General features: G+C 48.1%; 1 protein-coding gene across 1 annotated transcript in view; it reads right to left on the bottom strand.

Moving 5' to 3' along the window:
* The window catches only part of CACNG3 (calcium voltage-gated channel auxiliary subunit gamma 3), a 123,518-nt gene extending 116,790 nt beyond the window's left edge, over window positions 1-6,728 (bottom strand). The window contains exon 1 of the mRNA XM_040356514.1: window positions 5,622-6,728. Within this exon, the coding sequence (XP_040212448.1) occupies window positions 5,622-5,832 (211 nt within the window). The 5' untranslated portion in view covers window positions 5,833-6,728. The remainder of the gene's footprint in view (window positions 1-5,621) is intronic.
* Window positions 6,729-14,563: the final 7,835 nt, after the last annotated feature.

Here is a 14,563-nt window from a genome sequence, read left to right as displayed (position 1 = left end):
TGAATGGACCTGATGAATTTTCTAAAGGAGTCAAGCATTTTAGGGAAGGAATATTCAGGAATAAGAATGTATTATTGATGCCTATAAGGCAATTTATCGAATATTAAGAATATTCATCAACATTTGTGCCCTAGGCATGCACCTAAATCAGGGGTGTCGATCTCAATTTCATTGTGGGCCGCATCAGCATTATGATTGTCCTCAAAAGTGCCGGTTGTATCTGTAAGATTAGATGTCAAGAGCCACCCCACCATCAGAAATTGAGTCCCCCACTCTCTTCCATCACAGTGCACCCCCTTTCCCTATGCTGCTGCTGGGAAGAAGCTGAATGCATTGCTTGAAAGAAGAAAGCAAGGGTCTGGAGTAGGACCAGAGGAGGGCTGGAGCTCTCCTGCAGCTGCAGGAGGGGTGCGAGGGCCCCAGGAAATGGCCTGGAGGGCCAAATTCGACCCGCAGGCCTTGTGTTTGACACCTGTGACCTAAATGATCAATCTAGTGAATTCTGCCATATTGAATGCTGAAGCCACAAAGACCATAACCAGGATATTTTACTGTTTTTTCAGTTTGGAGCAAGGATCTAACAAAATCTTGGGACACTTGTATTTCTCTGAGGATTGTGGATCTAGTGGCCTGACTAGTAGAACACATTTTTCCATAACTGGAATCCTAGCTGCTAGGGAATCAGAGGACTTTATGAGGGAATGGGGTTTATGGGGTAGGGTGCTAGGAATCATAATTCCACCATAGTAGTAGACTTGTTTCTATACTATGTCTAGGGTTGGATGGGCAGGTATTTCACCAGAGCAACAGTAAGTAAGTTACCTACCCAACTATTCTTTCACAGCTAGAGATTGGGACCAGGCCACAATCTTCTCCACTGACATGTAGATGCTATGCATATATGGTGAAAGCGTCAGTCCCTTCTCCACACAGAAAAGGATAGGCTTCAGCTCACTGATGGGCGCTGGTGAGGCTGCATTTGATGGGTGCTGGTGAGGTTGCATTGATGGGCACTGGTGAGGCTGCATTTGATGGGTGCTGGTGAGGTTGCATTGATGGGCACTGGTGAGGCTGCATTTGATGGGCGCTGGTGAGGCTGCATTGATGGGCAATGGGCGCTTCATTAAAAAGGTGGGGTATACATGGGCAGGACAAAGGGGGTGGAGTCAGGGGTGGAGCCAAGGGGGGCGGCAAAATGAGGTTTCAACTAGGGTGTAAAAAATCCTTGCACCAGCCCTGGCTAGGGGACATGTTCATAGGGTAAGCTGGGTAACAAAGTTCCTCCAAAGCTGAGGTACAGGCTCCCTGAATCTATTTTGATCTAAAGTTCCTCTGTTTTGGAAGTCAGGTTCTCATCCCTCCACAGCTGAAAAAAAAGAGCTTTCCAGATATGCAGCAACAAAGTAACGATTGTGTAAAGGATGACAGGATCTCAGGTTCTTCTGGGATTTGTAGCTTTTCCCACAGCTGGACATACAGTCTGCTGGGTATACTGTAACAAGTAGCTGCTTCAATGATGATGAATAGTCTCAAACAGAGGCGGCTCTAGGCTTTGTGAGGCCTTAGGCCAAACTTGACATGGGGCCCCACTCTCGCCCATGATGGGAAAAATAATTCAAGGACAAGAGCCTCTTCCCCACAACCCTGGCCGGAGGTTGTGGGGGTCTGCAGGTAGGGGGCTTATCGGAATCTGGAAGACCCCTGCTCTTTAATAACTAAGGCCCCGTACACACGGTCGGACAAAACCGATGAGAATGGTCTGACGGACCGTTTTCATCGGTTCACCGCTGAAGTGGCCTGATGGTCTGATGTGTGAACACACCATCAGTTCAAAATCCGATCGGGTCAGAACGCGGTGACGTAAAACACACGACGTGCTGAAAAAAACGAAGTTCAATGCTTCCAAGCTTGCGTCGACTTGATTCTGAGCATGCGCGGGTTTTGAACCGATGCTTTTCTGTACTAACCATCGGTTTGGTCCGATGGGGCAGCGGTCCATCGGTTCGGTTTTAAAGCATGTTTTAAAATTTTGGACCGAAGGAAAACAGACCGATGGGCTATACACACGGTCGGTTTGGTCCGATGAAAATGAACTTCGGTTCATTCTCATCGGACCAAACCGACCGTGTGTACGGGGCCTAAGGGGTGGGGGCCACCCAGTGATGTCACCTGGTGAACCTGCCCCCTTGTGACATCATTGACTGAGCGCATGCTGGGTCATTGACGTCACAAGGGGTGGTGTCACCGATATTCACTGGTTGTTAGGGACGCTGGCGGCCCCGCTCCTGAGTCAGGGCTCTTAACTCTACTTGAGCACAGCAGCGTTAAAGGGGAGGTTCACCCTATAAAAAAATTCTAACACTACATCCAACCCAGTTTTTTTTTCCGTAGATAGCGTTTAGCCTTCGAATTCACCGCCAATTGATTGACATGCTAAACGACGGCGCACACAGCGCGTCAAGACTTCCCGAAAGAAGCTTGGGTCGGCTCGGCTCTATTCGGCGCCGGTGCGCAGGCGACGAATAGAGCCGAGCCGACCCGAGCTTCCGTCGGGAACTCGTGACGCGCTGTGTGCGCCGTCGTTTAGCATGTCAATCAATTGGCATGTCAAAAGGAGCGCCCACTCCCGCGGGATTCCCTACCCGGAAGCTGCGGTGAATTCGAAGGCTAAACGCTATCTACGGCAAAAAAAAAAAAAAGGTCAGTGTAATTTTATATGCAGAACTGGACTGGATGTAGTGTTAGAAATGTTTTATAGGGTGAACCTCCCCTTTAAGATCCCCTGTCCCTCAAAACTGGGGTAATGCATTGGGCAAGTTAGGTGGGCGCGAGGCCCCTGTGAGGTGCAAGGCCTTAAGCGATCGCCTAATTTGCCTAATTAAAGACCCGCCTCTGGTCTCAAAGAGTATGCTGAGACGTGCACCTCCTCCAGAACTGGTGAATAACTTTGTACGATATCTTGGGTTATCTTGGGCTTTTAGGTTACTTCACAGATGGAGAATGGCCCATAGGGTATCCCAGGACTTCACATTTCTCTACATTTAAAGAAACCTCGTCTGCACCACCCTACAAATGAGCAATATAAAGCAAATAATCACAGTAATCAGTTGTCATTTTGAACAGCTAATAAAGACATAAACCCTCTGTAACGCATACAAGGCCATGACTGACCATTGCCTAGTTGGACACACTGGTACTGAAGAAGTAACCCTTTCAGTCAGACACAACTCCTTGGCAATTCTCTGCTAGGTATCTCCCACACACAAGCTAATATTAGAAAGTATCCCATATTGAAAAAAAAAAATCAACATAGAAACAGGAGTTAGTTATTGTGCAACTCAGACTTTAGATACAACTAGAGGAGAGCTGGAGATGAGGATTGATGAGAGCAATCAGAGCAATAATATTGCAGCAATAAATACGTGGAAGAAAACATCAATGTATCAGACAGGCTTGTGTATCCACTAGTGACATTTCGTCTACATAACCCTTGTTTAGTCATCCACTTGCTTTTAATGTACCCTAAACACTCAAATGGCAAGAATTAAATAATTGAACATGAATTCAAGCCCAGCTCCTCCCCTGTGATCTGGGATCATTATGAACAGAGTCCCACTTTTTAAATATTTCAATCATGTACAATGCACCAGGGGCATTGAGTGTCAGCCTTCTGCAACAAGATGATTGAGACTAAGGGCCAGATCCACGAAGCAGTTACGCTGGCGTATCTATTGATACGCAGCGTAACTTCTAGTTTGCGCCGGCGTATCTTTGTTTTGTATCCACAAAACAAGATACGCCTGAAGCTGGGCTAGATCCGACTGGCGTACGTCTTAGTACGCCGTCGGATCTAAGGTGCATATTTACGCTGGCCGCTAGGTGGCGTTTCCGTCGAATTCCGCATCAAATATGCAAATTAGCTAGATACGGCGATCCACGAACGTACGTCCGCCCGGTGCATTTTTTTACGTTGTTTCCGTAAGGCTTTTTTTGGCGTATAGTTACCCCTGCTATATGAGGTGTATCCTATGTTAGGTATGGACGTCGTTCCCGCGTTGAATTTTGAAAATTTTACGTCGTTTGCATAAGTCGTTCGCGAATAGGGCTTTGCCTAAAATGACGTTCACGTCTTAAGCATTGGCTTGTTGCGGGTTAATTTCGAGCATGCACACTGGGATACCCCCACGGACGGCGCATGCGCCGTTCAGAAAAAACGTCATTTACGTCGGGTCAAGACGTATTACCATAAAACACGCCCCATCTCATCCATTTGAATTGCGCACCCTTACGCCGACACAGTTACACTACGCCGCCGTAACTTACGGCGCAAATTATTTGAGAATACGGGAAATACGCTGTAAGAAGCGCCGCGCTTCGTGGATCTGGCCCTGTGTGTCTAAGGTCCAAGAACTCTGATACTGCTTTTCCACAGCTGCAGTCCTCCAGTAAGAAGTATACATATTTTTAAAGTATTTTAAAATATTGTAATGAACTTAGGAAACAGTACAGAACAAACTTGGATTGCGAGCATACCAAAGCAACATCATATGTGGTGTGTATGAATATGCTGGGACTTGTAGTCCATCCACAGTTAGAGACAGGCAAGGTGCCTGATAGCTGCCTTTTTAATTACATTAACAACAGGGATAAGTAGGAAGACAGCCTTCAATTCACAAGTGTGTCCTGTTAGATGATACTCTATATATGCTGGTGCTTGTAGTTCCACGACAGCTGCCAGAAGATGTCTCAATCACACTTGGTTCTCAATAAATATTCAAGTTAAAATTAAGGAAATAAATGGGAATGTAAAATGAGCAGCAACCTAAATCAACTAATACGATTTTGGTTCAGTTCACACAAGTGGAAATTGGATTAAATAAGCCTAAGGCCCCATACTCACGACCAAACATGTCTGCTGAAACTGGCCCGCAGGCCAGTTTCAGCAGACATGTTTGGTCGTGTGTGGGCGCGAGCGGGCCGAATTCCAGCAAACATTTGCCCGCCGGGCCTTTTCCCAGCAGACAAATATTCCTGGACTTGTTTTAAAACAGTCCGCTGGAATTCTGCCCGCTCGGACATGTACGGTCGTCAGTACAGACCTACCGTACATGTCCAGGCGCCCGCCGTCCCTCGCATGCGTCGAATGACTTCGACGCATGCGTGGAAGCATTTTAAAGGCGGGCCGCCCACGTCGCCGCGTCATTGTCGCGGCGACACCGCGTCATCGACGCGGCGACACCGCGGACACGCCCCGCGTATTGTTTACGCGCGGACTTCTGTACGATGGTGTGTACAACCATCGTACAGAAGCCCTCTGGCAGACATGTATGGTGAAAACGGTCCGACGGACCGCTTTCACCATACATGTTTGGTCGTGAGTACCCGGCCTAACAGGCATTTTTCCTTCTCATCTGAAATATACATTTGGTAATACACAGCCTGCCTGCCTGCAGCAGGACTACAGTATTAGCATGCCCTAACCATCAAAGATTACTGTGTATCCACTACAACCAAAGAGTTGGAGATTCTTCTATGAGAACATTGAATAATACATAAAATGATGCATTTTGGCCTCAGTCATAGGTCAAAGAAGCCAAGTGCTTGCAGAGCAGATATCATACCTTCAAGGCAGCAGGTCCTCCATAATCCTGAATGGGTCATCACCTCTTCGTTCTTCTTGCTGGTTTCATTGTCATTAGTGGACTTAGCTTTGCAGACCCCTCTAGAATAAAGCCAGTAATCCGTGCCCACTGCAATGGTCATCAGACTGAAAGCTGCAAAGGCCCCCACTGTGGTAATGAGCATCTGAACACCTCTGTCACACATCCTCATACTTGGTCATGATAGTTGGGACCTCTTGTTTCTTTAGACTGGGAGACTGGGAGACTGGTAGACTGGGAGACTTGGGAGACTTTCAACAGGTACCACAGGTATATAATTCAACAGTCCTAGTCTCGGATGTTTCTGTATCAAATCAAGATGGCGTTTTAGTAGACATTTAGATTCTCCAAAATTGTATCCTGAACCAAACTTCCCATGACCTTGACAAAGTCTGTTTAATTTCCCAGGCTGGTGCTTGAGAGTCTTGTATGGAAAGAAGAAGAATAAGCGATTCCAAATAGCTAGACTTTCTAATCAGCCAATACAAGTCAGCAAACTTTACATTCCTCTTGTGGTTGGAAATAGATCCCACATGCTGCTTGCATGGATTCTGCTTGTCTTCTCCTCGCTGGGGGTGACACCATCAATGTGGTCCTGAAGGGACAGCTCATATCCAGCCACTGAGCTCAGCTAAATATCCAGAGTTACTCTGAAGGGTCAGCTCTTGTGGTACAGCCTCCAACCCTGCTCTACTTGTGCTGAACCGACAGATACCCCCCTGCATCTGAGGACAGCTAAGGAACCCGACACTGCTAAAGGAAAAACTCTGTCCCGGAGTCTGTCCCGGAGTCTGGGGACTAAGGAAGGTCTCGGAGTGGTGCTGAAGGGACAGCTCCCGGCAATCGGAACAATTCCCGGGGTGGTGCTGAAGGGACAGCTCCCGGCAATCGGAACAATTCCCGGGGTGGTGCTGAAGGGACAGCTCCGGGCAATCGGAACAATTCCCGGGGTGGTGCTGAAGGGATAGCTCCCGAGTCCCGGCAATCAGACCAATTCCCGGGGTGGTGCTGAAGGGATAGCTCCCGAGTATCAGACCAATTCCCGGGGTGGTGCTGAAGGGATAGCTCCCGAGTATCAGACCAATTCCCGGGGTGGTGCTGAAGGGATAGCTCCCGGCAATCAGACCAATTCCCGGGGTGGTGCTGAAGGGACAACTTCCGGCAATCAGACCAATTCTTGTGGTGGTTCTGAAGGGGCAGCTCCCGGCAATCAGACCAATTCCCGGGGTGGTGCTGAAGGGATAGCTCCCGGCAATCAGACCAATTCCCGGGGTGGTGCTGAAGGGACAACTCCCGGCAATCAGACCAATTCCCGGGATGGTTCTGAAGGGGCAGCTCCCGGCAATCAGACCAATTCCTGGGATGGTTCTGAAGGGATAGCTCCCGAGTCCCGGCAATCAGACCAATTCTTGTGGTGGTTCTGAAGGGGCAGCTCCCGGCAATCAGACCAATTCCCGGGATGGTTCTGAAGGGACAACTCCCGGCAATCAGACCAATTTCCGGAATGGTTCTGAAGGGACAGCTCCTTCCTAGAGTCTGGGAATCCGATCAGGACCTGGATTGGTGTTTAGGGGACAGCTCTTTCCAAATGTTCAGATGAAGTAGTTCTAAAGGAGCAGCTCCTAAGATACTAGAATCAAACCAGGACCAGGAGTGGTGCTGAACGGACAGGTTCTTCTCAGATCCTCGAATCAGACCAGGAGTGATATTCAAGGGACACCTCCCTCCTGGACCCTAGAATCAGATCCGGACCAATAGTGACTCTCAAGGGACAGCTTACTCCTGGACCCTAGAATCAGATCCGGACCAATAGTGACTCTCAAGGGACAGCTTACTCCTGGACCCTAGAATCAGATCCGGACCAAGAGTAAAACTCAAGGAATAGCTCCCTCCTGGACCCTAGAATCATATTAGGACCAGGGATGATTCTCAATGGGCAGCTCCCTTCTGGATCCTAGAATCAGATCAGGAGCGGTCCTGAAAGCTTCTTCCCAGTCTATGAAATCTAGGTGAGGACCCGGAAAGATGAAGGGACGCTCCTACCCAGCCTCTGAAAACTAGGTGAGGACCCTGAGAGACCCTGAAGGGACAGCTCCTAGTCCTAGCCTTAGTCTGTGGAGTGTGGAGAGGATCTGAAGGGAAGCTCCTACCCTTAGTCTGTGAAGTGTGCAGAGGATGAGCGTCTGGATCCCAGGCTACACAAACCTCTTCTGATCCCTGTGTCCTTGTGCGGCTCCACCACAAACCAACAGTCCCTACTCCCTATAATACGACCTTCACTGCAACAAGTTCCCAACTAGCGCTTCACACATGTTCCGGGGTCATCATGTAGGCATCAAGTGCATGCAAGGGACAGCAAGCTCCAGGTGAGGTCCTTCCTCCAGGTAAAAGCCTAAAACGACCCTGACAGGTGGCACCTTCTATATATCTCCACGTTCAGTCTGTGCAGAAGCCATCCAGCCATCCATCCATGGGCATCATCCCAACCTGAGAGGCAGGAGGCACTTTCATTCTCTGGATCACGCTTCTTCAGTCTAGACTGGTGGAGGATGCTCCTAGCCTAGGCAGACGTGACGAAGGTGAAATCCGAAATCAGGCTGAACTCCCCCCAGTGCCCATTCCAGCAGGAAAGTTTAGATGTTTCTGGAGGGCAGCACGTTCCTCTGGATCAACCTTCTCCTCTGTCCTTAAAGTCTCTGGCTCATTCCTCTAGTTCTCTTCTTCTGATGCGCAGACAATCTCTGTGTTCCTCCTGCATACAGTTCCTCCAATCTCAGCCTCTTCTCTGCCCCTCTGTTCTCCCTCAGCCTCCCATCCCCTGACCCTGTCTGTCCTCACCCCCCTCTACCATCCTCTCCTCCAGCTTCCTATGCCACTCACACTTTCATTATGCAAAAAAAAAAAAAAATGAAGTCTACTGATGCAGAGAGAATGAGACCCGAGAGAAGGCACATACAATCATCTTTCTTAAAGGGCCAGCATGCCCCTATGATTGGGGAGCTCAGTGATCAGAGGAGCAGCACACACCCATCCAATGTAGAATAAGAATTGCCCTCATCACATTCCAGAGCAGTGCCTGCCTTCTCCTCGCCTCTGACGACTGCTGAAATGTCACTTGTATTAGAGCTGGGCTGTTGCATAATGTCAGAGAATCTTCAGCTGGCTGAGCTGTGTGTCATTAAAGGAAGATGATGTCCAAATAACAGACATTATGCCACAAAGTGTGTGCAAACAGCAAGGCTGATTGAATGCAAATTATATTGTCATGTCTGTCCATACTTCTGGTGAGTTCTGAGTTTACAGCTCAAATCCAGCCACACAACTGTCATTTCTATATGTTCTATAATAGCCATAGAGGCTATAAATCCACTTTGCCCGCATCAAACCGAGATATTGCCTTGTAAATGTGGCAATGACATCATCCCTGTGCTGTACATAGTTTGATCAGAGAGCAAAGGTGTGGGAGGGACCCAGAATGCTCCACCCACTACAGGTTGCCTGCAGAAAATTACAGGAAAGGGGCGGAGACAAGACCAGTCACCATAGGTGTGCCCAGCCTATTGCATTAGCGCGTGCACCCCAAAGCTCAACACATATGCGTTTGACATATTTACCGGCCTCTTCCCCACTCTCTATCCTGAAACAATGGGGGGAAGGGGGAGCAAGGGAGCACATGGAGGATCCAGACAACAGAAAGAAGGGGAACAGGAAAAGGAGGGGTGGCATATATTAGTACCGATCCCCTATATTTAACTCCTGTGGCAGCTGAATATTGACAAAAGGGAGAGTAGGAGAAGCCTACTTTCAGCTGCCGCAGGAGGAAAATACTGATCGATCCCACTAAATGCCACCTCCGCCACCTCGCCTGTCCAGGTTCTGAGGGTCCATAAGGAAATATTGCGGTTTACCTATCACCTGCCCACCATTGACAGGTTGCCAACCCCAGGATTAGGGTGTGCCCAGGCACACCTGGCACACCCCTTGCGCACGCCTATGCCAGTCACCCCTTGGAAGGTGAGAGAGCAGCAGTGATAGGTCTTTATTATGGGAATAAAGTGCAAAATATGCATCATATAGCAAGAAATTTGAGACATTCCTCTGTTTTTATTGTGCCAGTCCTTGCAATCTCTGGAAACCGCAGAGGCTCCCAAGCAGTGGAGTACATACAGGGGTCACAGGTATAGATGTGTGCAGCCTATTGCATTAGGATGTGCACCCCAAAACTCAAACACACATAGGTGCATGTATCTATCTATATATATATATATATATATATATATATATATATCTATATATATCTATATCTAAATATAAATAAATATATATATATATATATATATATATATATATATATAAACAGTAGAGCAGTGGCCGATGTCAGCAGGGCAGACGTTGGTGTCAGTAGAGCAGTGGACAGAGTCGGTAGAACCATAGGTGTGCGCAGTGTATTGCATTAGGGTGTGCACCCCAAAGCTCAAGCACACCCTACTGATCACTCACCATGTTCATTCGCAAAGGGAAGGGGATGGTCAATTACATATTTACCGGCCCCTTCCCTCACTCATTCTAAAACATCCTTGCAGCAACAGCTGGCGGGAGAGGAGGGAAGCTGGTAGCACTGCAGGGGGAAGGGGGGAGCCAGGGCAGTAGGGGAAATCTGTGCAGTAAAGGGTGATTAGGGTGTGCCTAGGCACACCTGGCACACCCTGTGTGCACGCCTATGGGTAGAACAGAGATTGGTGTCAGTAGTTTTTTTAATTTTTTTTTTTATTTATTATTACATTTTTACAATTTCATTTTTTTATTATTTTTTTTTTCAATATTTTTAATTATTATTTTAAAACATTCTTTAGGAACTCCATTGGGGGAGGTGGGTGGTTTGGTGAAATATCAGGGGTCTAAACAGGCCCCTGATATCTCACTTTTGAGACAGAGAAAGGGACTGAGGACAGAGATTGTCCAGTCCCTTTCTCTGCAGCCAAGCAGCACCCCCTGCTGCTCGGTGTGCCAGGTGTGCCTGGGCACACCCTAATTACCCTGTGCTGCACAGATTCCCCCCATCTGCACAGCACAGGGTGATTAGGGTGTGCCCAGGCACACCTGGCACACCCTGTACGCATGCCTATGGTCACAGGGGTTGCCATTGCGACCCAGCATGCAGAGAAACCGATCCCTCCATGCAGATGCTGAACCCACTTCTCCCATCCGCAGACATTTAGTGGCTTCAGAAGGGAAATTGAAGGCATCGGCCCCTCCATATGTCACTTTCATCACCCGCTTGTCTGTGTCCTACTGCGCTGGGAATCCTGTGTGCTTACCTGCCCCGATCCCCCTCCCTGCAGCAGCCAATGAGAGGGGGAAATCAGTGCCATTGGTGCCTATCAGTGCGGAGACAAGACCAGTAACGCTGTGGAAGGTGAGAGAGCAGCAGTGATAGGTCTTTATTATGGAATTTCAAGTGCAAAATATGCGTCATATAGCAAAAAAAATTGAGATCTCCCTCTGTTTTTATTGTGCCAGTCCTCGCAAACTCTGGAAACCACAAAGGCTACCAGGCAGGGGCGTACATACAGGGGTCACAGGGGTTGCCATTGCGACCCAGCATGCAGAGGAACTGATCCCTCATGCAGCTGTTGAAACCACTTCTCCATGCAGCTGTTGAAACCACTTCTCCATGCAGCTGTTGAAACCACTTCTCCATGCAGCTGTTGAAACCACTTCTCCATGCAGCTGTTGAAACCACTTCTCCATGCAGCTGTTGAAACCACTTCTCAAAGACATTTAGTGGCTTCAGGAAGGAAATGGAAAGCGTCGGCATATGTCACTCCCGCCGCCTGCTTATCCCTGTCCTGTTGCACTGGGGATCCTGTGTGCTTCCCTTCCTCGATCCCCCTCCCTGCAGCAGCCAATGAGAGGGGGAATCAGTGCCATTGGTGCTTATCAGTGCAGCCTTATCAGTGCCCATCAGTGCAGCCTGTAATGATACAAAATTAATGTGGGTTCAGTGTTGCATGACCGTGAAATTGTCATTCAATGTATGTCGGCTCTGAAAGCTGAAAGTTGGCCTGGGCAGGAAGGCGGTGAAAGTGCCTTTTACTGAAATACTCACCCTAACTCTGCGGCTGTCCCCAGCAGACTTATCTTTCTTCCTGAGCCCAGGGTGTCAAGGACCCGCCCACTGGGGGGTGCATCATCATGCCAGCCTAGGCTCACAGAAGAACAATAAGTAGGTTACCGCTACTCTGTAGTGCCCACCGCAGGAGGACAAAGAAGAGGACCCATGACCTCACATGACCAGACTGAACATCATATGTATCGGAGGGCTCTAGGGAAAAGGGGGTTCAACAACAACAAGCTTGGTTTTAAAAATTAGGAAGCCATTTTCCCATTATAAATACAACTTTCTGCTGTGGCATGCAGATGGTAGGGTCAGGATTTGGCATACACAGCTTGAATCCTTTGGGATGAATTGGAACAGGTGGTTCACGATAAGAGTGCATGGCCAACAAATTTGCGTCTGTGTGATGTGACTAATCTAGACGATTCCCAAGAAACAATTCCAGAAACTGTCTGAATCAGGGGTGTCAAACTGGCGGCCCTCCAGCTGTTCCGAAACTACAAGTCCCATCATGCCTCTGCCTGTGAGAGTCATGCTTGTAACTGTTAGCCTTGCAATGCCTCATGGGACTTGTAGTTTTGCAACATCTGGAGGGCCGCCAGTTTGACACCCCTGGTCTGAATTCATGCCACAAAGAAGTCAAGTCATTCTAAGGCCTCATGCACACATAAATAAATAGGCATAAAAATTCTGGGCTAGATTCAGATAACCCTGCGTAATTTAGTGCGGGCGTAACGTATCTCCGATACGTTACGCCGCCGTAAATTAGGGCGCAAGTTCAGTATTCATAAAGAACTTGCGCCCTAAGTTACGGTGGCGTAACGTATGTGGGCCGGCGTAAGCCCGCCTAATTCAAATGGGGATGATGTGGGCGTGTTTTATTTAAATTATTGTTGACCCCGCGTATTTTACGTTTTTTACGAGCAGCGCATGCGCCGTTCGTGAAAGAATCCCAGTGCGCATGCTCGAAATTCTGCTGCAAATCGTCATTGCTTTCGACTCGACGTGAACGTAAATTACGTCCAGCCCTATTCGCTAACGACTTAGGCAAACGACATAAAAAATTCAAAATTTTACGCGGGAACGACGTCCATACTTAACATTGCGTACGCCTCATAGAAGCAGGAGCAACGTTACGCCGGCAAACGACGTAAAAAATTTCGCCGGGCGCACGTACGTTTGTGAATCGGTGTATCTAGGTCATTTGCATATTCTACGCCGAAAACGACGGAAGCGCCACCTAGCGGCCAGCGTAAATATGCACCCTAAGATACGACGGCGTAAGAGACTTACGCCAGTCGGATCTTAGCCTAATTTCGGCGTATCTTGCTTTTTCTGAATACAGAAAGAAGATACGCCGGCACAGCTTTGAATCTACGCAGCGTATCTATAGATAAGCCGGCGTAAATCAATGCTGAATCTAGCCCTCTGTGTTTTATCGCACCTGGGGAGCTGCAGGTGGGGCGTACAGCCTGTCACAGAAATCAATGGTTGTATACCCTGTACTCATGTAAACGTGATGCTTGATTGTATCGGTATTTACCCGCACATGACCACGTAACGTATTTTCCAGAATGCAATACAGTTCATTCTATGACAGGCTGTACGCCACACCTACAGCTCCTTGGGCATCCTTGGGCATATTTGAAGCCTATATACATCCGTGTGCATATCCCCTAATAAGAGATCAAAAGTGGCTGCTGTCTGCATTGTTTGGGTGTGGCTGTATACCCAACAGACTCCAAATATTTTATATTGAACTTCTCAGCAAAGTGCTTTCAGAGTGCAGGCAGTGGCACCTAAATACACTATATTACCAAAAGTATTGGGACACCTGCCTCTCCACGCACATGAACTTCAATGGCATCCCAGTCTTAGTCCGTAGGGTTCAATATTGAGTTGGCCCACCCTTTGCAGCTATAACAGCTTCAACTCTTCTGGGAAGCTGTCCACAAGGTTTAGGAGTGTGTCTATGGGAATGTCGGAAAGTATTGTGCTTTCCGAAATTACTTCAAAAGATATGACCGGAAGAAAGGGCTCCCCAAACGTCCACTAGAAGTGAAGGTAAAGTGGCTGCCTACCAGAGGTTATTGGCTTTCAAATGGATTAAAAGCCAGAAGCACTTTAGGGGATGAACCCCAAATGGATCCACACTGATTGGACAGACAAACCTCAGCTCCTCGACTACACTCTATATAAGGGGGCATACAGTATATAACATAAAAGCTCATAGTGTAGTATGTACTGGTAAAAGTTTATTAAAAGCATAACATAGTTCACTCACATTTTAGAAGAAAATTACACGTGTCTCTATATCATAATAACTGTAGCTAAAAAAATTGTCAGTGGCCTCTGTACATGGTGACGTCACGTTAGGCACCATCAAATGCGTTTCGTCATACAGACGAAAGACAGGAATTTGCACCCACTTCCGTGCATGCAGTCTGCGGGTAGACTGCGGGTAGTGCGTCACTTCCCGGTCCCCCCCGTTGTGTTCTGGGAAACACATGGCTTCCAGAACACAACGGTGACCAGTGAAAGACGCGCAGCGCTGCTCGCGCAATGCGCAGTAGGGAACCGGGAAGTGAAGCCGCAACGCTTCACTTCCTGATTCCCTGCCCATGATGGCAGGGGGCAGCCGAGAGACGAGCAATCGCTCGTCTTCTGCTGCCGACGTCGCTGGACTCCAGGACAGGTAAGTGTCCTACTATTAAAAGTCAGCAGCTGCAGTATTTGTAGCTGCTGGCTTTTAATTTTTTTTTTTACAACGGAGCTCCGCTTTAAG

The sequence above is a fragment of the Rana temporaria genome, chromosome 6 (genome assembly GCF_905171775.1).
Source record: "Rana temporaria chromosome 6, aRanTem1.1, whole genome shotgun sequence".
NCBI lineage: Eukaryota > Metazoa > Chordata > Amphibia > Anura > Ranidae > Rana > Rana temporaria.
The sequence above is the reverse complement of the archived record's forward strand: the minus strand, read 5'-3'. Positions and strand labels throughout refer to the sequence as shown.